A 25202-nucleotide genomic window follows, 5' to 3' on the forward strand; every position below is an offset into this window, starting at 1 on the left:
TATAGGAAGCCTACTCACACTGATTTGTACATGCAAGTTGACAGTTGTCACCATTCGACTCAACGTGAAGGGTTCACAGGGCCCATGTCATCTCGGACCCTGAGAGTTTGTCAGCTGTTTTATCCCATCTAGAAGTCACTTTTCGTCATTATGGTTATAGTGAAATACAAATTACACGAACGTTGCGCTATCGACCAACTGTGCAGCGGGTGAGAGATGGTAATACCGAGGTGGCTACATTTCGTACAGGATTGGTCGTACTTTGCGGAAATGTGAAGAGTCTAAGATCAGGGTCCTTTTGAGGTTCCGTACAGTATGACTTAGTTTGCTTAAGGCGGGTGTCTACCGTTTCTTTTCAAACGTTGGTCAGACTATCAGGACCGTGGAGGACCAGTGTACCAAGCGTAAGCGGCACAGATGCTTACAGCAGCCGAGTAAATCCGCCATTGCAGAACACTGTCTTGGCACCGCCCATCCTATGGAATACAACAACACGGAGATTGTGGCATGCACTTACAGTTATTGGGATAGTGTTTTTAAGGAAGCTATTGAAATTAAATTAGCAAGTAACCTTATAAATAGATATGGTGGTTTTTGTTTAAATTCTGCATGGAATACTGCTGTCTCACTTGTCAAAAAACAGAGGAACAGTGTTTATGCTACTCCCCGTCACTGTCAACAACTTCTGACGTGTGCATGTGTGTGTGTGTGTGTGTGTGTGTGTGTGTGTGTGTGTGTGTTATCTTTGCGGAGTTTCTCTGAAAACCGAGGTTTTACATTCGCTTGCACAGCGCTTACTTACTGTAGTTTTGCCTTGAAAATGGCAGGGCGTTGTCCTACTGAAAAATCGGCGGTTGTCGACGACGTCACCCGGCTACATTCGCGTAAGTTATTTGGACATTGTATACGCCAGGAGAAACTAAGGTCTCAAATATGCACTCCGTCTTCAGGCCACAAGTGGCCAATCGGGACCATCCGACCGCCGTGTCATCCTCAACTGAGGATGCAGATAGGAGGGGCGTGTGGTCAGCACACCGCTCTCCCGGTCGTTATGATAGTTTTCTTTGACCGGAGCCGCTACTATTCGGTCGAGTAGCTCCTCAGTTGGCATCACGAGGCTGAGTGCACCCCGAAAAATGGGAACAGCGCATGGCGGCCCGGATGGTCACCCATCCAAGTGCCGGCCACGCCCAATAGCGCTTAACATCGGTGATCTGACGGGAACCGGTGTATCCACTGCGGCAAGGCCGTTGCCAAGGTCTCAAATGCCACACATTATTTAGTAATCTGGGGTACAAAATAGCTATTACATAAATTCATTAATATGCTCCACTGATTCTGATTTGTTGAAAAACTGGAAGATTTCGCTAAATGGGAGTAAACTTTAGGAGGAACAGGAAAAAAGGCCATATATGCATGCGGAATGGCCAGATATGCGCTGTGAGGAAGGTACACCCACTTGAGGGTAATTTTTGATAGTGTTGGTTTGAGTGATTGATAGTATATCTGAGAACGCACCAAGCGCGTGGGAATGTTCTTTCTGTACTGTGTGTATCAGTGGTATGGTGGCAGTGAACCACCAGCACCAGTTTAGTCTCACTGTGTGCTCGGTGTATAAGTTGTCGATATGCCTCAGCACTTTAAGGAGCTGAACTGCATCATAAGTGATGTAGTAGGCACATTATCCTTTGTACGGCCAAAGACTCGTCTTCCAGCAGGGTTGGCAGGGTTTCGTAGAACGTAGTCGAAGGGTGATTCGTCTCGATAGGTAGTCGCCAATAACCCCCGCCCACACACTGAGGCTGAACCAGCACTGATTGTTCGCTGCCACCATACCGTTGAAACACAAGCACAGGCAGAACTTTCCCACTTGCCTTGTGTGTTCTCACGTAGGCCTACAATCACTGAAACCTGCACTAACAAAGGTCTTTCATCTCTATCTTCAACTGGGCGTAGGTGCCTCGGAACGCCTTTCAGGCTACATGTCCATATGACTACCAACAACACTACAGAGCGTCGAAGCTATAGGCGCGTGTGTCCAGGCCATCCCTTCGGCAGCAATTTTGGCTTTGTACGCTGACGGACGATAGACGGAATGTCTCGCAACGTTGTCTGTTGGTCGGTGATCGCGACTGATTGCCACAGCCGCCACTGGAGAAGATGTAGCTAGCTGCTGCATAGACAGGACTTGTCGTCTATGAATTCAATTCTCTGTTGCCTTAGTGGATGAAAGTTGCGGACACGGGTTTCCATCTGAAGTTTATTTTTCTTCTGGGACCCTCTAACACCTCCAATTTTTTTTCGGTATGCAGATGAAAACCCGTGTCCGAAACCGTCATTCACCGAGGCAACAGAGCATCCCATTCGTAGGAGACACGCCCTGTCTATGCGACAGCTAGCTTCATCTTCTCCACTGGCGACAGTGGAAATCAGTCGCCATCACTGAATAGCAAATAACACTGCGAGACGTTCCGCCTACGGCCCGTCAACGCACAACGTCACGTTTGCTGCCGAACGGGTGCGCCAGTGGCGGGCACCGGTGCCTAAGAATGCGACGATCTGTAGCGGCGTTGTATGAAGTTTCCAGAAACGGGTTCCTACCCTCAATTTGTTCGTCAACACACCCTCTAAGTTTGTCGCAACATTTCTAGGACACCCTGTATATGCATCCAACATCCATGAAGTTGTCTGTCTTTTCTTATCCCTTGGAATCGAGCAAAGGGTACTCTTGGTGCAACCACGAACCACCGACGTGGCTACATATCTCATTCATCTCCATAAATTAGGTACTTCTGCCATTGCAGTCTGTTCCCTGATCCATTCGCTTGTTTTCGTATCTCGCCTAGCAATTAACCAAAAACATTTTCCGTTGCTCGCTGAGTATGATTTTTCACATTTAAAGCAAGTCGCTAACTACCTACGGTCAAAACTGCTAATGGACACTGACTGTAAACCTAGCCATTTTACGCGTCTGCTTATTTCTTCTGCTGTCCATCTCTTGTCCTCACTTCTCATAAAAAACACTGAACTGGAGCTAAGATTTCATTGTTAATTTTTTACGCTCTTCTTTTCGATAATTTCGTCGTACTGAGTTTTAGTCTTATTCTAATTCATGCCTGCTTTCGAAATTACTGAATGAAGTTATTCTAATCATTCTGGAAGTATATCTGCACTACAGTAAAATGTCATCCACAAAACGCAAGTAGTTCTGAAACGCTTCATTAACCCATATTCCTTCCTTGTCTTTCCAGTTTAAGGATCTCAAGATTTCATCTCGTGCTCGTACCTTTCATGGCTGTGGTCATTTCCCATCAAATTATTCAGTGTTGTAGACAATATCATATTAAAAAAATTAACGTTTCAACCAGTACTACACGAGGCTTCCATCAGGATTTGTAATGCATAGGACTTAAAGTCGACGACGATCGCATTAGTGACGGAGCACAAGCTTGGATTGCTGAAAGTATGGGGGAAGGAAATTCGTCGTCTCCTTTTCAAAGATATCATTCCATCATTTGACTTTCATGCTTCTGAGAAACCACGTAAAAAGGCTCTTTTTCTAGAAAGAATGTTCAGAAAACCTGCGTAGTAGCAGTGACATTGAAAATGTTATGTTGACCTTTACAAATAAGAGACTGTGCACCACCATCTCCACAATGCTGATGAGTCGATTGATTTAAGAACAATTTTCCTCAACTATTTTTGCTGTCTGCTTTTAGTGTTACTTTCTTTGTTGTTGAAACATCCGGCATGTTCTGTTACACAGCCTGTGTTGGGACACCTTAATCTACTTCCTCCTCGTTCTACTTGTAACACTAGGAGAGGTCATTTTCTTGATAGGTCTACACCCTATGTAGGTAGAAAAATATCTGTCAACTGCTCAAATACTGCCGTTGTTGACGTTCTACCACGTCGGAGCTCTTTTCTTCGTAGTGTGTGCGTGCTGCCCACGCTACCACTTTTTGTAAGAGGTATGGGGGAGGTGTCGTACTGGTAAAAATGTACTCGTTTTTCCGTCCATCGTGCTGAATAGATCTTAGTAGCGCCTTGAAGCCAGTTTGGGACTATGTCGGGTTCGTTAAGACAGTATGCGATTTCTTTCACAATCTGTAACCAGTTGACCTAACATTAATGATGATGATATAGATGAGTCCTTAAAATCTAACCTGAAGATAAAATAGCCGAAACATACTGCATACAACAACGTAGTGTCCAGACAAAATCGATGTTTCTGCTGCGACTTCCTATTCTTTACTTAGCGACAGGCAGAAGAAAACGGGAAGGACTCGAATGACCACCGGTAAACGCAACAGTCAGAGCGTCAATGACCGATAGTTAATCGTTATCACTCAGATGACGAAGTGTTTGCTTCTTCTGTATATACACTCAGCCGACGTCATCTGTATTCTCACAGTTTGTTCCGTGTTACTTTGCAGACACAAACGGTATCACTGATTCATTTACTAAATGATAGCACAATTTCAAAAAATTGTGTATAAGCATAATGTTTCCGGCGCATTTTGCTTTCTGCAGGAGCTGCAAATAAAACTTCAAATAATTCCGAAGTGATTCAACTGAGCAATCTTGCTTGGCCACACATTTACAGTCGTCCAATACCACAGTCTTTCACTGATGTGAATATTTTCACTTCCGTGTAACGGAATGAGAACCCTAATCTTCATTTTTCGTGTCTTACTCAGCTAAAATAACTTCACTCGTGTGGAAAACCCTCGCGATCTGGCCACAGTGTTAAGACAGTCTGTACACAACTGCAGTAACCACTGTATTACAGAGTGACTTTTATGGCCTTGGAGAGGGTGGTAAACGGTGTGTGTGCGTGTGCGTGGTGTGTGTGTGAGTGAGTTCCTAAGGGACCACACTGCAGAGGTCATCGGTCCCTAGACTTACACACTACTTAAACTAACTTACGCTAAGAACAACACACACACCCATGCCCGAGGGAGGACTCGAACCTCCGGCGGATGGGCCGCGCAATTCGTGACATGGCGCCTCGAACCAGGCGGCCACCTCGCGCGCCAGGTAAACGGTAACTTGATATATATTACATTAGTAAATCTCATTCGTTTATAGTGAACGACCGGTTTTCATATGATTTTTCCTAACACCTTCTTGCTTTTTTGCACGAAGAGCTTGGAAGTTGTTACGAAGCTTAGTTGTGATTTTTATCTTGAGTGAACAGACTGGATTTTACTCGACCGAAGGCATGTAGTAGTCTATTTCCGGACAAGTAACAGTACGCAGAGGGGAAAGTAACATGGTGGTTAATTTTAATAGCGAGAAGTCTTCCTTTTCGTTTGATAGTATGGCATGTTTTTTTCAGGATCAATACAGATGTTGAAAAGTACCTTGATTTACGCCTCTTAATGTTAGTGGAAACTCTTTTTCAAGAAAGTAACCAGAAACTGTCCTAAAAGTAACGGCCAACAATTGCCAAAGTCCTATCAGATCTATGTAAAATGGGCGTTCAATTAAACCATAATATCTGAATGGAAAAATGGTTCAAATGGCTCTGAGCACTATGGGACTTAACATCTATGGTCATCAGTCCCCTAGAACTTAGAACTACTTAAACCTAACTAACCTAAGGACAGCACACAACACCCAGCCATCACGAGGCAGAGAAAATCCCCGACCCCGCCGGGAATCGAACCCGGGAACCCGGGCTTGGGAAGCGAGAACGCTACCGCACGACCACGAGATGCGGGCTATCTGAATGGAAGATATCATAGTAAGTAAAACAGTCTATCTATAACCTGAACATCCGTGCTATTGCCCACACTTCGGAATATGATTCACGTTATTGAGCCTACATCCATTTAACCTGGTTACAGTATTAAAGTTGTGGTCTCTTACAATTTTTAGTCCCCATACTTCTTTCCTTACAAAAATGACGATTCCTTCAAGTCACAGGTCATGCACTATCAACCTATCCCATCTTTTAGTCAAGTTGTTCCACAAATTTCTTTTTTCCTGAGTTCGATGCAGTACCTCCTCATTAATTATTCGATCTACCCATCTAATTTTCCATCTTCTTCTGTATCACCACATTTCAAAACCTTCTATTCGCTTCTACATCTACATCTACATCCATACTCCTCAAGCCACCTGACGGTGTGTGGCGGAGGGTACCTTGAGTACCTCTATCGGTTCTCCCTTCTATTCCAGTCTCGTATTGTTCGTGGAAAGAAGGATTGTCGGTATGCTTCTGTGTGGGCTCTAATCTCTCTGATTTTATCCTCATGGTCTCTTCGCGAGATATACGTAGGAGGGAGCAATATACTGCTTGACTCTTCGGTGAAGGTATGTTCTCGAAACTTTAACAAAAGCCCGTACCGAGCTACTGAGCGTCCCTTCTGCAGAGTCTTCCACTGGAGTTTATCTATCATCTCCGTAACGCTTCGCGATTACTAAATGATCCTGTAACGAAGCGCGCTGCTCTCCGTTGGATCTTCTCTATCTCTTCTATCAACCCTATCTGGTACGGATCCCACACTGCTGAGCAGTATTCAAGCAGTGGGCATTTCCTTAGGATTCTTCCAATGAATCTCAGTCTGGCATGTGCTTTACCGACGATCAACTTTATATGATCATTCCATTTTAAATCACTCCTAATGCGTACTGCCAGATAATTTATGGAATTAACTGCTTCCAGTTGCTGACTTGCTATTTTGTAGATAAATGATAAGGGATCTACCTTTCTATGTATTCGCAGCACATTACACTTGTCTACATTGAGATTCAATTGCCATTCCCTGCACCATGCGTCAATACGCTGCAGATCCTCCTGCATTTCAGTACAATTTTCTATTGTTACAACCTCTCGGTGCACCACAGCATCATCTGCAAAAAGCCTCAGTGAACTTCCGATGTCATCCACGAAGTCATTTATGTATATTGTGAATAGGAACGGTCCTATGACATCCCCTGCGGCACACCTGAAATCACTCTTACTTCGTAAGACTTCTCTCCATTGAGAATAACATGCTGCGTTCTGTTATCTAGGAACTCTTCAATCCAATCACACAATTGGTCTGATAGTCCATATGCTCTTACTTTGTTCATTAAACGACTGTGGGGGACTGTATCGAACGCCTTGCGGAAGTCAAGAAACACGGCATCCACCTGTGAACCCGTGTCTATGGCCCTCTGAGTCTCGTGGACGAATAGCGCGAGCTAGGTTTCACACGACCGTCTTTTTCGAAACCCATGCTGATTCCTACAGAGTAGATTTCTAGTCTCCAGAAAAGTCATTATACTCGAACATAATACGTGTTCCAAAATTCTACAACTGATCGACGTTAGAGATATAGGTCTATAGTTCTGCACATCTGTTCGACGTCCCTTCTTGAAAACGGGGATGACCTGTGCCCTTTTCCAATCCTTTGGAACGCTACGCTCTTCTAGAGACCTACGGTACACCGCTGCAAGAAGGGGGGCAAGTTCCTTCGCGTACTCTGTGTAAAATCGAACTGGTATCCCATCAGGTCCAGCGGCCTTTCCTCTTTTGAGCGACTTTAATTGTTTCTCTATCCCTCTGTCGTCTATTTCGATATCTACCATTTTGTCATCTGTGCGACAATCTAGAGAAGGAACTACAGCGCAGTCTTCCTCTGTGAAACATCTTTGGAAAAAGACATTTAGTATTTCGGCCTTTAGTCTGTCATCCTCTGTTTCAGTACCATTTTGGTCACAGAGTGTCTGGACATTTTGTTTTGATCCACCTACCGCTTTGACATAAGACCAAAATTTCTTAGGATTTTCTGCCAAGTCAGTACATAGAACTTTACTTTCGAATTCATTGAACGCCTCTCGCATAGCCCTCCTCACACTACATTTCGCTTCGCGTAATTTTTGTTAGTCTGCAAGGCTTTGGCTATGTTTATGTTTGCTGTGAAGTTCACTTTGCTTCCGCAGCAGTTTTCTAACTCGGTTGTTGTACCACGGTGGCTCTTTTCCATCTCTTACGATCTTGCTTGGCACATACTCATCTAACGCGTATTGTACGATGGTTTTGAACTTTGTGCACTTATCCTCAACACTATCTGTACTTGAGACAAAACTTTTGTGTTGAGCCGTCAGGTACTCTGTAATCTGCTTTTTGTCACTTTTGCTAAACAGAAAAATCTTCCTACCTTTTTTAGTATTTCTATTTACGGCTGAAATCATCGATGCAGTAACCGCTTTATGATCGCTGATTCCCTGTTCTGCGTTAACTGTTTCAAATATTTCGGGTCTGTGTGCCACCAGAAGGTCTAATATGTTATCCCCACGAGTCGGTTCTCTGTTTAACTGCTCAAGGTAGTTTTCAGATAAAGCACTTAAAAAAATTTCACTGGTTTCTTTGTCCCTGCCACCCGTTATGAACGTTTGAGTCTCCCAATCTATATCCGGCAAATTAAAATCTCCACCCAGAACTATAACATGGTGGGGAAATCTACTCGAAAAATTTTCCAAATTATCCTTCAGGTGCTCAGCCACAACAGCTGCTGAGCCATGGGGCCTATAGAGACATCCAATTACCATGTCTGAGCCTGCTTTAACCGTGACCCTCACCCAAATTATTTCGCATTTCGGATCTCCGTCAATTTCGTTCGATACTATTGCACTTCTTATCGCTATAAACACGCCTCCCCCTTCACTGTCCAGCCTGTCTCTGCGGTATACATACCAATCTGAGTTTAAGATTTCATTACTGTTTACGTCTGGTTTCAGCCAACTTTCTGTCCCTTGTGTGACCGTTTATTAATGAGAGCGGTTCTGATACCTTTCGATAGACGCTCCTGCAGTTTACTATTAGCACATTAATATTGTTATTCCCTGTTGCATTTTGCCTACTCCTACCTTGCCGCGTCTCAGGAGTTGTCTTGTCGGGCCTAGGGAGGGAATTCTCAACTCAAAAAACCCCCATGTGCACTCCACACATACTCCGCTACCCTTGTAGCCGCTTCCGGCGTGTAGTGCACGCCTGACCTATTCAGGGGGACCCTACATTTCTCCACCCGACAGTGGAGGTCGAGAAATTTGCACCCCAGATCTCCGCAGAATCGTCTGAGCCTCTGGGTTATGCCTTCCACTCGGCTCCAAACCAGAGGACCACGATCGGTTCTGGGAACGATACTACAAATAGTTAGCTCTGATTCCACCCCGCGAGCGAGGCTTTCCGCCTTCACCAATTCCGCCAACCGCCTGTACGAACTGAGGATGACCTCTGAACCCAGACGGCAGGAGTCATTGGTGCCGACATGAGCAACAATTTGCAGTCGGGTGCACCCAGTGCTCTCTATCGCTGCCGGCAGGGCCTCCTCCACATCTCGGATGAGACCCCCAGGCAAGCAGACGGAGTGAACACTGGCCTTCTTCCCCGACCTTTCCGCTATTTCCCTAAGGGGCTCCATCACCCGCCTAACGTCGGAGCTCCCAATAACTAATAAACCCCTCCCCCTGTGTGCCTGCTCGGACCTTGCTGAAGGAGCGGCCACATGTCCACTCACAGGCAGAGCGGGCAATGCCACACGGCCAGCCACCGCATTTACCCTCCGCCTCGTGCGCCGCGAACGCCGCTGAACCCGCCACTCCCCTTTCGGAGAGGGTGGCCCAACCGCGCCCGGTACCCGCGAAGATGTCTCGGCAGCAGGGACAGTGGCTGAAGCATGTAACACCTGGGGTGTACCATGCGACGCACCAGACTCCCCACTGCCGCTACACTCCGAGGCAGCAGCCTGAAGACGGCTGACCGCGGCCATCAACACGCTCAGCTGTTCGAGAACAGTGGCCAGCTCCTCCTGCGTCCGTACACAGCAGTCACACATCCTATCCATCCTAAGAAATCAATTTACTGTAGAGAGTTAATCAACTTTTAACTATACTGCTAATTCACTAAAGGCGGCTGATTATTGACTAAACTGTAGTTTCTAGCCACTTCTTGTAGAAAACAATGAAAATAGCACTACCTGTCTCTGGACTGTACTGAAAACAAACACTAGCACTACTGGCACTATGGTTGACTAAAGGGACTCTCTCTGATTGTATTCAAAACAAACACGAAATCTATGGAACACTATTACTAGCACTCGACAATTAAAGCTTCCTAAAAGCAAAAACACACGGAATAAGAAGTGACAAGTAAGAAAACTACAGTTAATACTTAAATTAAGGTAGCTCGCTGCACAGCAGACGTGAAGCAGACGGCAGTTACGACGACACTGACTTCTTGTCCGATTCGCTTATCGCCCTCATTTCAATTCCGCAGAAAGTTACACTACCCTCCATAAGTTTGGGAACTGCATGCTGCGTTTTAGAAAGGACCTAGGTGGGGGTGAGTTATTGATTATAATGCAGAATAGTATGATAAATAACGATTAATAATGACACAATATTGAAGAGATAATTATTGTACATACACATTTATAGTGCTATTGCTCAGTTTTATATAAATTGACTTTATCTGTCGAAGCAATTCTACTAAACACGCTAGATGCCGCCAGTAGACTGCACGACTGTGTAGACGTACGTTGTTCACAGTTCAGTTCAGTTGCAAAATGGCTCTGAGCACTATGGGACTTACTTCTGAGGTCTTCAGTCCCCTAGAACTTAAAACTACTTAAAGCTAACTAACCTAAGGACATCACACACATCCATGCCCGAGGCAGCATTCGAGCCTGCGACCGTAGCGGTCGCGCGTTTCCAGATTGAAGCGCTTAGAACCGCTCAGCCACCCCGGCCGGCAGCTCAGTTGTAGTTCCGTCTATATGAAGGTAGGACACGCGCCGCGAATGAAGATGAAAGTAACTGAAAATTGCTCGAAAGTGCCAGATTCCTTTGTACCAAGAAGGCGCCGGCCGAAGTGGCCGTGCGGTTAAAGGCGCTGCAGTCTGGAACCGCAAGACCGCTACGGTCGCAGGTTCAAATCCTGCCTCGGGCATGGATGTTTGTGATGTCCTTAGGTTAGTTAGGTTTAAGTAGTTCTACGTTCTAGGCGACTGATGACCTCAGAAGTTAAGTCGCATAGCGCTCAGAGCCATTTGAACCATTTTTTGAACCAAGAGGGCAACGGTGTCCGACAAATATCAAATAAATTGAAGATTTCCATCAGCGTAGTAGTGAAGACCGTACAACGGCATCCAGATGCAGGGTCCTATGATGTTCGTACTCGCTCGGGAGCACCCAGGATAACATCAGAACTCGAGAAAAAGAATTTGGCGTGATCATTAAACGTAATAGATTCAAAAACTGTCCGTGAATTGACTGCTGAGCTAAACACAAATAGGGATATACCAGTTACTGAGGCCGGCCGAGGTGACTGTGCGGTTCTAGGCACTTCAGTCCGGAACCGCGTGACTGCTACGGTCGCAGGTTCGAATCCTGCCTCGGCCATGGATGTGTGTGATGTCCTTAGGTTAGTTAGGTTTAAGTAGTTCTAAGTTCTAGGGGACTGATGATCTCAGATGTTGAGTCCCATAGTGCTCAGAGCCATTTGAACCGGTTACTGAGTCAACAGTGAGACGGCGCTTGGCAGAAAATAACATCCAGAGCTATGTAGCACCGAGGAAACTATTTCTGCGCCTTGTTAACAAGAGTAAAAGGCTTCAATGGACTACGACACACCAACATTAGACAGCAGGGTATTGGGAAGAGCCGTATTCACTGATGAATTCAAGTTCGAAATATTTCCAAGTAGTCCGTTGATGATTCAAAAATCAGCGCATCTTTAATTAAGACAGGTTCCGGACTGGGAAGGAGCGCCTGGTCCCCGGCACGAATCGACCGGGCGGATTTGTGTCGAGGTCCGGTAAACCGGCCAGTCTGTGGGTGGTTTTTAGGCGGTTTTCCATCCGCCTCGGCGAATGCGAGCTGGTTCCCCTTATTCCGCCTCAGTTACACTATGTCGGTGATTGCTGCCCAAACAAGTTCTCCACGTACGCTTACACCACCATTACTCTACGACGCAAACATAGGGATTACACTCGTCTGGTGTGAGACGTTCCCTGTGGGGTCCACCGGGGGCCGAACCGCACAATAACCCTGGGTTTGGTGTCGGACGGCGAAGGGGTGAAGTGGACTGCAGTAGTCGTCGTGGGGTTGTGGACCACTGCGGCTGCGGCGGGGACGGAGCCTCTTCGTCGTTTCTAGGTCCCCGGATAACATACAATACAATACAACTAAGACAGGAAACAGAGGTAAGTTTGAAAAGGGGCTACAAGACACAAAATAAATAATTCTATTAGTCTTCAGAGTAAGCACAGCTCGACACAACCTCATTCATTAAACTGCTGGAAGTTGTAACAAGTCCGATTTATGTATCCCGCTCGGTCGGGATCTGAATAGCAGCCCAAATAATAATTAATTAATGTGACCGTGTACCTAATGGGGCTGGCAATCGGATTTGACTGCTACGGAGTTGTTACATTCCATTTTGTCCTTCTCAAATGCTGTAATAATGAAATGTCTGGTGACAAGAAGAACGTCAACACAGCTTCATTAATCAAGAACCTATATTCGTCTCTAAAACACAAGAAAAAGGAGACAGCCACTGCCTTCGTCATACATATTTAATAACGGCTAATCTCAGCACAGGCTTCCTCGCTATTCATTATTGTCACACGCAAATTCAATCACTGCAATCCAACACTGCAATCCAACACTGCAATCCAAATGATGCCGGCGCGGTAGACGCGAAACCACAAATATCGGCACAGAAATATCACTGATCACTCTCGTAATTATACTTTTTCACTTTCCCCGTATTATCCTAACACAAAGGGGTTAAACCGCGGCGATGGCCACTCCCTTTGTCGGTAAAGCCTTGGATTACAGCAACAGGCCTCCACACGGCTCGGCCCGCGACCTGGGAACTGACTCAACTCTACACTCGCTCTCGCAACACGACACTATCGATTGTTTGCCCTATCGACCTGTGCCGAGTGCAAACTTATAGTAAGGGCCTACGGACCCCTTACAAAGTACGCAAGAAATGTCGGATCTAGCTTACTCTGGCCTTTACATAAACTTTCGTCCAACTCGTCCCGCAGTGTGTGACCCTCCGGCTTGTGCCCGCAGGAGCCGCTACCGCAAGGTGCGTCGGCGAGTCGTGCTGAAGAGCGGCGAGTGCAATGTGGTGCAGACGCACGTGGCGCAGCGCCGGCTGCGCTACATGCAGGACATCTTCACGACGCTGGTGGACACGCAGTGGCGCTGGACGCTGCTCGTCTTCGCGCTGGGCTTCATCCTCAGCTGGCTGGCGTTCGCCGTCATCTGGTGGCTGATCGCCTTCACGCACGGCGACCTCGAGCCCGACCACCAGGAGGAGGACTCGGGGTGGCGGCCGTGCGTCGTCAACCTTAACAGCTTCGCCTCCTGCTTCCTGTTCAGCATCGAGACGCAGCACACCATCGGCTACGGGTCGCGCAGCACCACCGAGGAGTGCCCCGAGGCCATCTTCGTCATGTGCCTGCAGAGCATCTGCGGCGTCATGATACAGGCCTTCATGGTGAGCTGCGCACTACTACTAAACTCCAAAAGCAGTCGCATTCAATGTACTCGCTACACCTGTCGCATTAGTTCTCTCTAAAAATCCGAGCGCTTTCGACAATATCGGCCACTGCCTCGATCAGGTTCAAAATGGTTCAAATGGCTCTGAGCACTATGGGACTTAACATCTGAGGTCATCAGTCCCCTAGAACTTAGAACTACTTAAACCTAACTAACCTAAGGACATCAAACACATCCATGCCCGAGGCAGGATCCGAACCAGCGACCGTAGAGTTCGCGCGGTTCCAGACAGAAGCGCCTAGTACCGCTCGGCCACACCGGCCGGCCCTCGATCAGGAAAGTAACTGGCTGTCAAAGAAGTAACGGAGTCACACAGAAGTGACTATAGAGCTAAAATGTCTATAGAGTGAGTACGGTGTCGCAGATCGCCAACATCAAGCCGAAATTTTGATGTGAGTTACGGACAGTGCAATTTGCTTATAGTTTGGGCTAAGGCTGAAACTTTAACATTGCACTTATGTGCAGTCTTAATTATTAGTAGCAGCAGTGGTGAATAACTGTTATTCTCGTTGATTCAAAACGAAATTCAGGGTGGCGCGGCCGGCCGGGTTGGCCGTGCTGTTCTAGGCGCTACAGTCTGCAACCGAGCGACCGCGACCGCTACGGTCGCAGGTTCGAATCCTGCCTCAGGCAGGCATGTGTGTGATGTCCTTAGGTTAGTTAGGTTTAATTAGTTCTAAGTTCTATGCGACTGATGACCTCAGAAGTTAAGTCGTATAGTGCTCAGAGCCATTGGAACCATTTTGAACAGGGCGGCGCACGAAATGTGTTACCATTTTGTTTTTGAATATAAACTTTATTGTCAGCACAATCTGAAAGGAACATATACTACAATGAAGAGCCGTCCATGGAGATTCGTTCTAACTCAGCACATGCTCAGTAAGTCCACCATTTCGTTTCCTAACTTCCTTCAAACGAACACTGAAGTTGGTGATTACCCTACGGCACATGTCTTCCGTAATTTCACTGCAAGCTTGAAGAGTAAGTCTTCTGAGCTCCATTAAATCACGTGGACGTACATTTTGTTTATTAACCACACCGTCTAAATGAAAATGCGCCTCGTCTGAAAACCAAACGTTGTTGAGAGTTTCTTCCCTATCCTCCTCCCACTGAGCAAACAGTAGTCTCTGCTGCTTGCGTTCTTCAGTGAGCTTCTGTGCACAGGTCATCTTGTATGGGTACATATGGAGGTCACTTTTAAGAACGCGTTGAACGGAGCGTCTGGCAACTCGTACCGCTTCAATATTTTCCGGCGAACGAACAGGTTTTAGGCCGAGGTCGCTTCGCTTCCAATACTGTTCCTTCCTGTACAAATTTATCGTACAACCTGTGGATGGTCTTCTTGCAAGGGACCCATCGTGTGTTAAACTGTTGTCGAAAACGCCTCTGAGTCACAACAAGGCTTTTCGTTTCATGAAAAAGTAACAAAATTGCCGATCGTTGCTGTGTCGTCAGTGTTCCATTGTCAGCCATTGCTGCTTAGTAGTCTCCTAGCGGCAGTATCGTGAATTACACGTCATTTGTTTTTCCAAGCTCTGTTGGTACTGCTGTATAGATCCCAGCGGGATATCTAATGTGCGTCGTAAATTGTGAAAGAAACAATTGGTAACACATTTCGTGCGCCACCCTGTACGTCAATGAAGGAAAAGTTACTTTTTCTGGGTAAGTACCACAAAAGTTTGGTTTCAGTTGCAGCGCAAACAGCCGCTTTGCGGTGTTAAGTATATCGAGACATAATGTAATTATATATTAAGATGGTATCTGTTTTTTCGGACATGTCCGAAAGAACAGATACCATCTTAATATGTATATACACTCCTGGAAATGGAAAAAAGAACACATTGACACCGGTGTGTCAGACCCACCATACTTGCTCCGGACACTGCGAGAGGGCTGTACAAGCAATGATCACACGCACGGCACAGCGGACACACCAGGAACCGCGGTGTTGGCCGTCGAATGGCGCTAGCTGCGCAGCATTTGTGCACCGCCGCCGTCAGTGTCAGCCAGTTTGCCGTGGCATACGGAGCTCCATCGCAGTCTTTAACACTGGCAGCATGCCGCGACAGCGTGGACGTGAACCGTATGTGCAGTTGACAGACTTTGAGCGAGGGCGTATAGTGGGCATGCGGAGGCCGGGTGGACGTACCGCCGAATTGCTCAACACGTGGGGCGTGAGGTCTCCAAAGTACATCGATGTTGTCGCCAGTGGTCGGCGGAAGGTGCACGTGCCCGTCGACCTGGGACCGGACCGCAGCGACGCACGGATGCACGCCAAGACCGTAGGATCCTACGCAGTGCCGTAGGGGACCGCACCGCCACTTCCCAGCAAATTAGGGACACTGTTGCTCCTGGGGTATCGGCGAGGACCATTCGCAACCGTCTCCATGAAGCTGGGCTACGGTCCCGCACACCGTTAGGCCGTCTTCCGCTCACGCCCCAACATCGTGCAGCCCGCCTCCAGTGGTGTCGCGACAGGCGTGAATGGAGGGACGAATGGAGACGTGTCGTCTTCAGCGATGAGAGTCGCTTCTGCCTTGGTGCCAATGATGGTCGTATGCGTGTTTGGCGCCGTGCAGGTGAGCGCCACAATCAGGACTGCATACGACCGAAGCACAAAGGGCCAACACCCGGCATCATGGTGTGGGGAGCGATCTCCTACACTGGCCGTACACCACTGGTGATCGTCGAGGGGACACTGAATAGTGCACGGTACATCCAAACCGTCATCGAACCCATCGTTCTACCATTCCTATACCGGCAAGGGAACTTGCTGTTCCAACAGGACAATGCACGTCCGCATGTATCCCGTGCCACCCAACGTGCTCTAGAAGGTGTAAGTCAACTACCCTGGCCAGCAAGATCTCCGGATCTGTCTCCCATTGAGCATGTTTGGGACTGGATGAAGCGTCGTCTCACGCGGTCTGCACGTCCAGCACGAACGCTGGTCCAACTGAGGCGCCAGGTGGAAATGGCATGGCAAGCCGTTCCACAGGACTACATCCAGCATCTCTACGATCGTCTCCATGGGAGAATAGCAGCCTGCATTGCTGCGAAAGGTGGATATACACTGTACTAGTGCCGACATTGTGCATGCTCTGTTGCCAGTGTCTATGTGCCTGTGGTTCTGTCAGTGTGATCATGTGATGTATCTGTCCCCAGGAATGTGTCAATAAAGTTTCCCCTTCCTGGGACAATGAATTCACGGTGTTCTTATTTCAATTTCCAGGAGTGTATATAGTTGAGGCTCACCGGCCACTTGACCATCTTATTCTTCTGTGCAAATGCACAAACAGTGCCCGAACTCTTACGGGAATCGGCAACGCGCCGCGAGTAATAAGTATAATGGACGGGGGCACTAAGCATGTAGTGCGGGACAATACGTTCAGAATGTGGGTTTCGCGGGAGGCGTGCCAGAGATAAATCCCTGCACTCGCGTTATCCTCTGTGTCCTCGGTGGCTCAGATGGATTTCGGTCGAAGGGCTAGCTGCCCTCTGTAATAAAAAAACTGAGTTAGTGGAACAACAACGAACTGAAATGGGTGTCTTTCGACGTCCGCCCAGAGCAGATACAACGAACGAATACGAAGAAAATGAAAAAAAAAGAAAAGATGGGTAGAGCGTCTGCCTTGTAAGCAGTAGATCCCGGTTCGAGTCCCGCTCGGGGCACACATTTTCACCTGTCCCCGTTGACGTATGTCAACGCCGGTAAGCAGGTAAGGGTGTTCATTTCATTGTAACATAATATAAAGATGATTAATATCGTCGGCTACTTTACTTTTGCTTTACGGCCATATGCACTCTGAGACAAGAAAGGACGCACAGCGAAGGAATTATCCGAATGTGATGGAAATCGGTAGATGTGATGTGCATGTACAGACAAACAAATGATTACAATTTCAGAAAAATTAAATGATTGTTCAAGAGAAGTTTCACAAATTGAGCAAGTCAGTAACGCGTTGATCCACCTGTGGCCCTTACGCAAGCAGTTATTCGTATTCGCATCGATTGACAGAGTAGTTGGAGGTCCTCCTGAAAGATATCGTGCCAATTCTGTCTGATTGGCGCGTTAGGTTTTCAAAATCCCGAGCTGGTTGGAGGGCCCTGCCCACAATCCTCCAAACGTTCTCAATTGGACGGAGATTCAACGACCTTTCTGGCCAGGGCAGGGTTCGGCAAACAGTAGAAACTCTCACCGTGTGCGGACGGTCATTATCTTGCTGAAATGTAAGCTCAGGATGGCTTGCCACGAGGGAGAATAACACAGGGCGTAGAATATTGTCCTGAATAAAACCAACCTGCTTTCAGAAAAAAAGAGTGTTGCTTTACTTATTGAACGCCCATCGTACTACTCTTAAATAATATGGACACCGAATACAGCTGCACTGCGCCTTGTTTAGGTGAAGATGCACAGCAGAGCCCTGGGTTGCGACTAATAAGAACTGTGTTAATGGGGTCAATATCAGTGGAACAGCTAGCTGAAGCCCCTTGCGTAAATGTACATACATGACCTCAAATATGTGCTTTTGTTTATTTGCTACATCTGCATGCGTGTATTCCTTACGACGGTAATCCCTTGTTTACTTTTCTCTGAACAGCTGTGTAACTATGTGAGCACTAGCGCGAGTTTTGTTGGCTGTGACTCAGCCAGTGCACAAGTCTTCTGTAGCGTTGACTCGTAGGAAAAAAAGCTTTAGTGTAAATGGTGGTATGAATCGGTTTCTTAGTGTTAAGGAAAGCCTGCATCTTTCTTGATTTCTTTCAGATTGTATTAATACACACTAGCGTAATTAATCGGAAATATTGACCGAGGCAAGTGGCGCAGTGGTTAGCACACCGGACTCGCATTCAGGAGAACGACGGTTCAAATCCATCCAGATCTAGGTTTTCCGTGGTTTCCCTAAATCGCTCCAGGCAAACGCCGCGATTGTTCCTTTGTAACAGACACGTCCGATTTTCTTCCCCACCCTTCTGTACGCGAGCTTGTGCTCCTTCTCTAAATGACCTCTGCCGATGGGACGATAATTGTAATTCTTCCTTCCTTCCTGGAAATATTGATTACAAAATACACTGAAACGCTAAAATGGATGTAAAATAGCGTGTTTGTAAATTCCGCACAGAAAGGTATAGAACTAGGAAATCCCACAGCGGCTTTTACCACGAGACTAGTAAATGTGACGCAGTACAAGAACGTTGGACGCAGTGGCGGATACACACTGGGGGACGCGCGGGAACCCCCCCCCCCCCCCCCATCATCCTCTTGCGGAGCCGCCCGCATTGCCACCGCGCCGCCCACGCCAGTCAGCCCGCATGCTATTCGTTCGTTTTTTTCGTCAGTTGACTCGACTGAATCGAGTTATCGAGTAGTTGTACTTTCCTATGTAGCACGCGGTCCGCTTCATCGTATTTTATACGTTTCTGCCTGGCACATAGATAGCTAACACATACCTACGAGAAAAGTCGCGGCCGTTCTAGTGATCTCGATACGTTATTCCGTCTTGCATTTGCTCCAGAAAAGTCGTGAATATTCTACTGTTTTCTTGTACAGAGAACCTTCGATACGTAGCGTTTTAAACACGGATTAATCGCCGAATAGGTTCAAATGGTTCTGAGCACTATGGGACTTAACATCTGAGGTCATCAGTCCCCTAGAACTTAGAACCACTTAAACCTAACTAACCTAAGAACATCACACACATCCATGCTCGAGGCAGGATTCGAATCTGCGACCGTAGCGGTCGCGCTGTTCCAGACTGAAGCGCCTAGAACCGCTCGGCCACACTGGCCGGCTAATCGCCGAATAGGAAGCTAGTTTACATTCAGAAGCAGAAATATTAAGGCTGAAGAATGAACGAGTAAAAAGTCCTAGTTGTAGCAAGTGCAAGTGTGAAGAGTAGTCGAGAGTGAGAGTGATAAGTTGATTGTGAAGTACTAATAATAGTAATTCATAGAAATTTCTCAGTGAAAATATTGTTTCGGGGCTCGTAACAATATTTTTACTAATAATGTAATAATAGTTTCCCATAGTTAACTCGCAATACGAGTCAGGTATGGGAAACTATTGATGCGCATATCTCCGGTAATAGTGACTTTCGAGGAAATTCCTAAAAACGCATTGTTACTATATAGGCCCTCTATGAATGCACTAGAGAGGTACCGAATCGACAATAAAAGTTCCACACACATAAATTGCCGGATGACGCCATTATTGGAAACTTGCCCTTATATTATACGTCGTAAGGTACATATTGGCTTGTCGCTTTCACAGTAGGTATTTGTTCACACTCCATTAAAGTCTGGAAACGATCATTCTGGCAGCGAATGTTGTCGAAACAATAGAGTCACATATATAAGGGAAGCAGAGTCGCTGCCAGGTAGTCAGTTTGAAAGCTACAATCGTCACGATAACTTGTAACTCGTAAAAAGTGAAGAACTGCTATTATTGGCTATTACTACGGACTCTAGTCAGTGTTGTGTTTAGTGATATTAAAAACACGCGGAGTTTGATCGTGTGTGTTTTAGAGCTAAGTGTACTAGTGTTGCATTTTTCAGTGCGAATAAAGTGTTTATTCGAGAATAATTGGCATCTAATTTACCTACGTCGTAACAGTATAATAAAATGGATCGTTATGTAACAAGAAAGAGAAAAGTAGAAACATCTCAAGATTCCGGTCACCATTCAGCCGCAAAAACACCACCAGATGTACAGGCAGAGTCCAAAACTCGTCGAAACTTACACAACAAAGTTCATCGACTGATTCCTTTAATCCCGCGGTTATTGGCAATTATTGGGATATATTAGGGTCAATAAATATTAGTGATGATATAAAATACGAGCTTCTCACAGCTCCAAGGAAACCTGAAAAAGGTTATATCTTTCCTACTTCCGAGCACAACAAGAGGGGACGGGTTGAATGCAGACAAGTGCATGATAATCACTTTGAACAGTATCCATCGCTGGTGTTCTCACAAGTTAAAAAAGGACTTCTTTGCATTAACTGTTCAATTTTTGTGAATATTAAAATGGTTGGAGGAAAGAAATTCATTATCACCAAGTAACTTGTGACTGAAATACTAACAAAGTTTCCAAAACTTACAGGAAAAATTTGGCGATCTTGAGATCCACTCTCAGCTCAACAGATGCAAAATTATTTTTGGCGACACGAGACAACCGCGAACCTGAGGTCACAATTCAATTGTCAAGACAGAGAATGGAAAGCATTAGGGAAAACAGAAACCGTCTTGTTCCTATAATAAAAACAATCATATTTCATGGAAAGCAAAATATTTCTCTGCGGGGTCATAGAGATGATGGGAGTCTACTAGGAAACGAAAATGATCGTGAAAGTATAATGAGTAACGAGGGAAATTTTAGAGCTCTCCTAAGATTTAGAATTGACGCTGGAGACCTGCAACTAAAACATCACCTTGAGACCGCCAAAGCGAACGCCACTTACACTAGTAAAACAACGTGTAACGAACTTATTTCACGCTGTGAAACAGTGATGTTATCGAGACAATTTAACCCCAAGAGAGTCAAGACGAAGAGCGTAGCGTTACTGGTGAAGTATTAGGCACTACGATTCTAAGGAGAATGGAAAGCCTTTCTCTGTAACTGGAGAACTGTGTGGGTATAGGCTGTGATGGTTGCTCAGTTAGTACGTCAGAATTGAAATGGGCTGTTTGCAAAGGTCTTAAAGAAGTACGGTGTTGGAGGGATAGAACAACGGCTGCCAAAGCCAATATTCTCCTTCGAGCTCTCTCTAAATCCGAGTTTATTATCACTGTGTTTACACTTAGTGATAGTATGAGCATAACATATCCAGTCAGCAAAATCGTACAAGACTCTAGCTTGGACGTCGCGATGGCAGAAGCAAAATTGTATGCGACGCTGAAGGTGCATGACAGCATAAGAGCTAATGCTGATAGCCACTTTGCTCGTTTTGTTGAAGACGAGGGGGCAGTTATGGAAGAGTTAGACGTAGAGGTGAGTGGTCCTCGTCTTACAGACAGACAAAGACACAGGGAAAACTGCGATCATAATGATGGTGCTATCACATATTGGAAAAGAACTGTTTTTATTCCAGCACTGGACCATGTTATGACTGACATGAGAGAACGTTATGTTGAACAAAATATTTATCATTTAAAATTCAACATACTTTTGCCCTCATAACTACTGAAACAAGACGGTAATGATCTGGCACATAAATTGAATCTGCGCTTAACTGAACTACCGTTCTTTGAAGAAGAATCACTCTTTGTGATCAGAAAGAGACTAATGGGAGAGATTCTTCAATACAACTAAACGAGTATAAACGCCCTTAATGGTCGTCATTCTGTTATGCACGCGTTCTGTTTGCCCTAGATCTGACTATCCTACTTTTCACAAGCTGTACAAAATATTTGCTTGTCTACCTGCACCTATTGCTACAGTAGAAAGAAGTTCTTCAACATAGCGCCGTACAAAGACATGGCTGAGTTCGACAATGGAGGAGGATCGACTTAATGGCTTAGCTCTGTTGAACACTCACCCTGACATTGATTGTCCTATTGACGATATAATTAACCAATTTTCCAGGAAGAATAGGCACATAGAATTCATCGTTTAAGGAAGAGAACCACAATTGTAACTTTTTTATATCATAAGATGGCACTGTCTTGTATATGTGTATAATCAGTTTAAATAAAACTTTCTTAAACTTTGCATGTGACTTGATTATTTTTTATTACAGTAAAAGTAAAGGTAGCTCAAGATATCCTTAGCACCCCCTCCTTGAGGTTTTTGTGTGTGCGTTGCTGGTTGAACATATAGTAGCATTCGAGCGATACGAAATCTGGATTTTCAAATTCGACATTTTACCTCTGTTAGAACTTCTCAACGTAAATCAAACGTACGATAGTCGTATCATATTTGAAATACTGTTGAAAACAAGTATCAGTGATAGCGCCACTGATATTTAAGTACTTGCTGACAAACAGCATTGCCCGGGTATTCATTTTGCCAATTTTCTATAGAAACGAACACAAAAAATGAACTGTGTTTGTAAAAAATTTCATTTACACGTATTCCTTGGGAACACCTTTGAAATTATAAAACAGTCGCACAAAGAAATATGCATAATGTACAAATGTATAAGATTAAGAACAGCGTGCTTGATAGTTTCTGTACGCTGGACGCAGTTGATTCGCGGCACCGGAGCTGGTACAGCGTGTTCTGTAAACAGCTCTGTGGCAACATCTCACCATAGCTCTATAGATCGCTATTGTTTCCGCCTACAGCCTTTTGCGCTTCGCATTTGAAAGCTGTCAAAGCTGTTTTGGGAAATTGGAAGTCTGCATGGACATATTTGCATGCTGTCATGACTCGGAGATTTTCAACAACAGAACGTCATCCAGTTCGGTTTTTTATTTGTGCCACAGTCCAGCCCTTCAAATTGAAAATGTCGAATAACAGCACGAAACTCGGTTTTCTCCATTTTCAATCACAGTCGACACACTGACCAGTTCAGACGGCCGTCTACAATGAAGTGTACTCTCTACATTGTTGAAATTCTTTATACGATCCTTGCAGCAGTCAAGCTTACCAATCATGAAAGCACATAAAAAAATTTCCATTCTTTCATGGCAATTTACCAGACTTATCAAAACACTTTCGTACAATGACGATAAAAAAAAGGCAACACCAAGAAGGAGTTGTGCGACTGAAACTGGAGTCTTGGGTATGTTCCTACATATGAAAAATGATGTCTATTCATATTTCACGTCGGTCGCATAAGAGTGGCGGTAGTAGCAGGGATCGAATGAAGGGTAGAGCCACGGGTAGTAACACATCTGAAATGTAACGTCCACTGATCAAAGTGCCGTCAATGCGAACAAGAGGTGACCGAGACCTGTAACCGATGGCATCCCATACCATCACGCCGGGTGGTACGCCAGTATGGCGATGACGAATACACGCCTCCAATGTACGTTCACCGCGATGTCGCCAAACACGGATGCGACCATCATGATGCTGTAAACAGAACCTGGATTCATCCGAAAAATGACGTTTTGCCATTCGTGCACCCAGGTTCGTCGTTGAGTACACCAACGCAGGCGCTCCTGTCTGTGATGCAGCGTCAGGGGTAACCGCAGCCACGGTCTCCGAGCTGAGTCCATGCTGCTGCAGACGTCCATCGAACTGTTCGTGCAGATGGTTGTTGTTTAGCAAACGTCCCCATCTGTTGACTCAGGGATGGAGACATGGCTGCGCGATCCGTTAGAGTCATGCGGATAAGATGCTTGTCGTCTCGACTGCTAGTGATACGAGGACGTTGGGATCCAGCACGGCGTTGCGTATTACCCTCCTAAACCCACCAATTCCATATTCGGCTAACAGTCATTGGATCTCGACCAACGCGAGCAGCAATGTCGCGATACGATAAACCGCAATCGCGATAGGCTACAATCGAACCTTTATCAAAGTCGTAAACGTGAGAGTACGCATTTCTCCTCCTTACACGAGGCATCACAACAACGTTTTACCAGGCAACACCGGTCAACTGCTGTTTGTGTATGAGAAATCGGTTGGAAACTTTCCTCATGTCACCACGTTGTAGGTGTCGCCACCGGCGCCAACCTTGTGTGAATGCTCTGAAAAGCTTATCATTTGCATATCACAGCATCTTCTTCCTGTCGGTTAAATTTCGCGTCTGTAGCACGTCATCTTCGTGGTGCAGCAATTTTAATGGCGAGTAGTGTATGTTACGTAGGCAAATGTATTCCCAAATTTCATTACTCTACATTGATTATTTATTGGTGCCGCGATTTTTTCGTCAATCTACGGTATATCATGGTCACTGTGAGCGGCGTTCTGTTCGCAGGTGGGCATCGTGTTCGCCAAGATGTCGCGGCCGAAGCAGCGGACGCAGACGCTGCTGTTCAGCCGGAACGCCGTCATCTGCCTGCGGGACGGGCTGCTGGCGCTCATGTTCCGCGTGGGCGACATGCGCAAGTCGCACATCATCGGCGCGACGGTGCGCGCGCAGCTGATCCGCACGCGGCGAACCAAGGAGGGTGAGGAGCTGGCGCAGTCGCAGTGGGAGCTCGACGTGGGCACCGACGACGGCGACAACAACCTCTTCTTCATCTGGCCCATGACGGTCATCCACCGCATCACCGAGACCAGCCCGCTCTACAGCCTCTCGGCCGCAGACCTGCTCGACACCAGATCGGAGAGCCGGTTCGAGATAGTCGTCATCCTCGAGGGCACCATCGAGTCCACGGGCCAGACGACGCAGGCGCGCTCTTCCTACCTGCCCACGGAGATCCTCTGGGGCCACCGCTTCGAGCCCATGGTCGCGTACAACAAGGAGCGCCAGGCGTACGAGGTCAACTACAGCCTCTTCAACAACACCCACACTGTAGACACGCCGCTGTGCAGTGCCAAAGATCTCGCCGATTTCTATCGCCTGCAGGAATTCGCTCGATCTCCCGGTACGTATGTTTTCGGGGACGGCGCTCTGGAAGGGCTGCCAGCAATAGCGGATGAAACACGTTGAAACGCTGCTTCTTGCAGAATTCATTATTAATGGGTCTTTAGTGGAATTTAGAACACATCGATAAATTGTACCCTCTTAAAATCATTACTG

At 46.3% G+C, this 25202-nt stretch overlaps 1 protein-coding gene and 1 pseudogene across 1 annotated transcript in view; one reads left to right on the forward strand and one right to left on the reverse strand.

The window, feature by feature from the left end:
• The window catches only part of LOC124774958 (G protein-activated inward rectifier potassium channel 3-like), a 106711-nt gene that overhangs the window by 38250 nt on the left and 43259 nt on the right, over positions 1-25202 (forward strand). The window contains exons 3-4 of the mRNA XM_047249676.1: positions 13078-13507; positions 24435-25047. Of these exons, the coding sequence (XP_047105632.1) occupies positions 13078-13507; positions 24435-25047 (1043 nt within the window). The remainder of the gene's footprint in view (positions 1-13077; positions 13508-24434; positions 25048-25202) is intronic.
• Positions 1138-1255, reverse strand: LOC124778319 (annotated as a pseudogene).

This window comes from Schistocerca piceifrons, chromosome 2, assembly GCF_021461385.2.
Source record: "Schistocerca piceifrons isolate TAMUIC-IGC-003096 chromosome 2, iqSchPice1.1, whole genome shotgun sequence".
Classification (NCBI taxonomy): Eukaryota; Metazoa; Arthropoda; class Insecta; order Orthoptera; family Acrididae; genus Schistocerca; species Schistocerca piceifrons.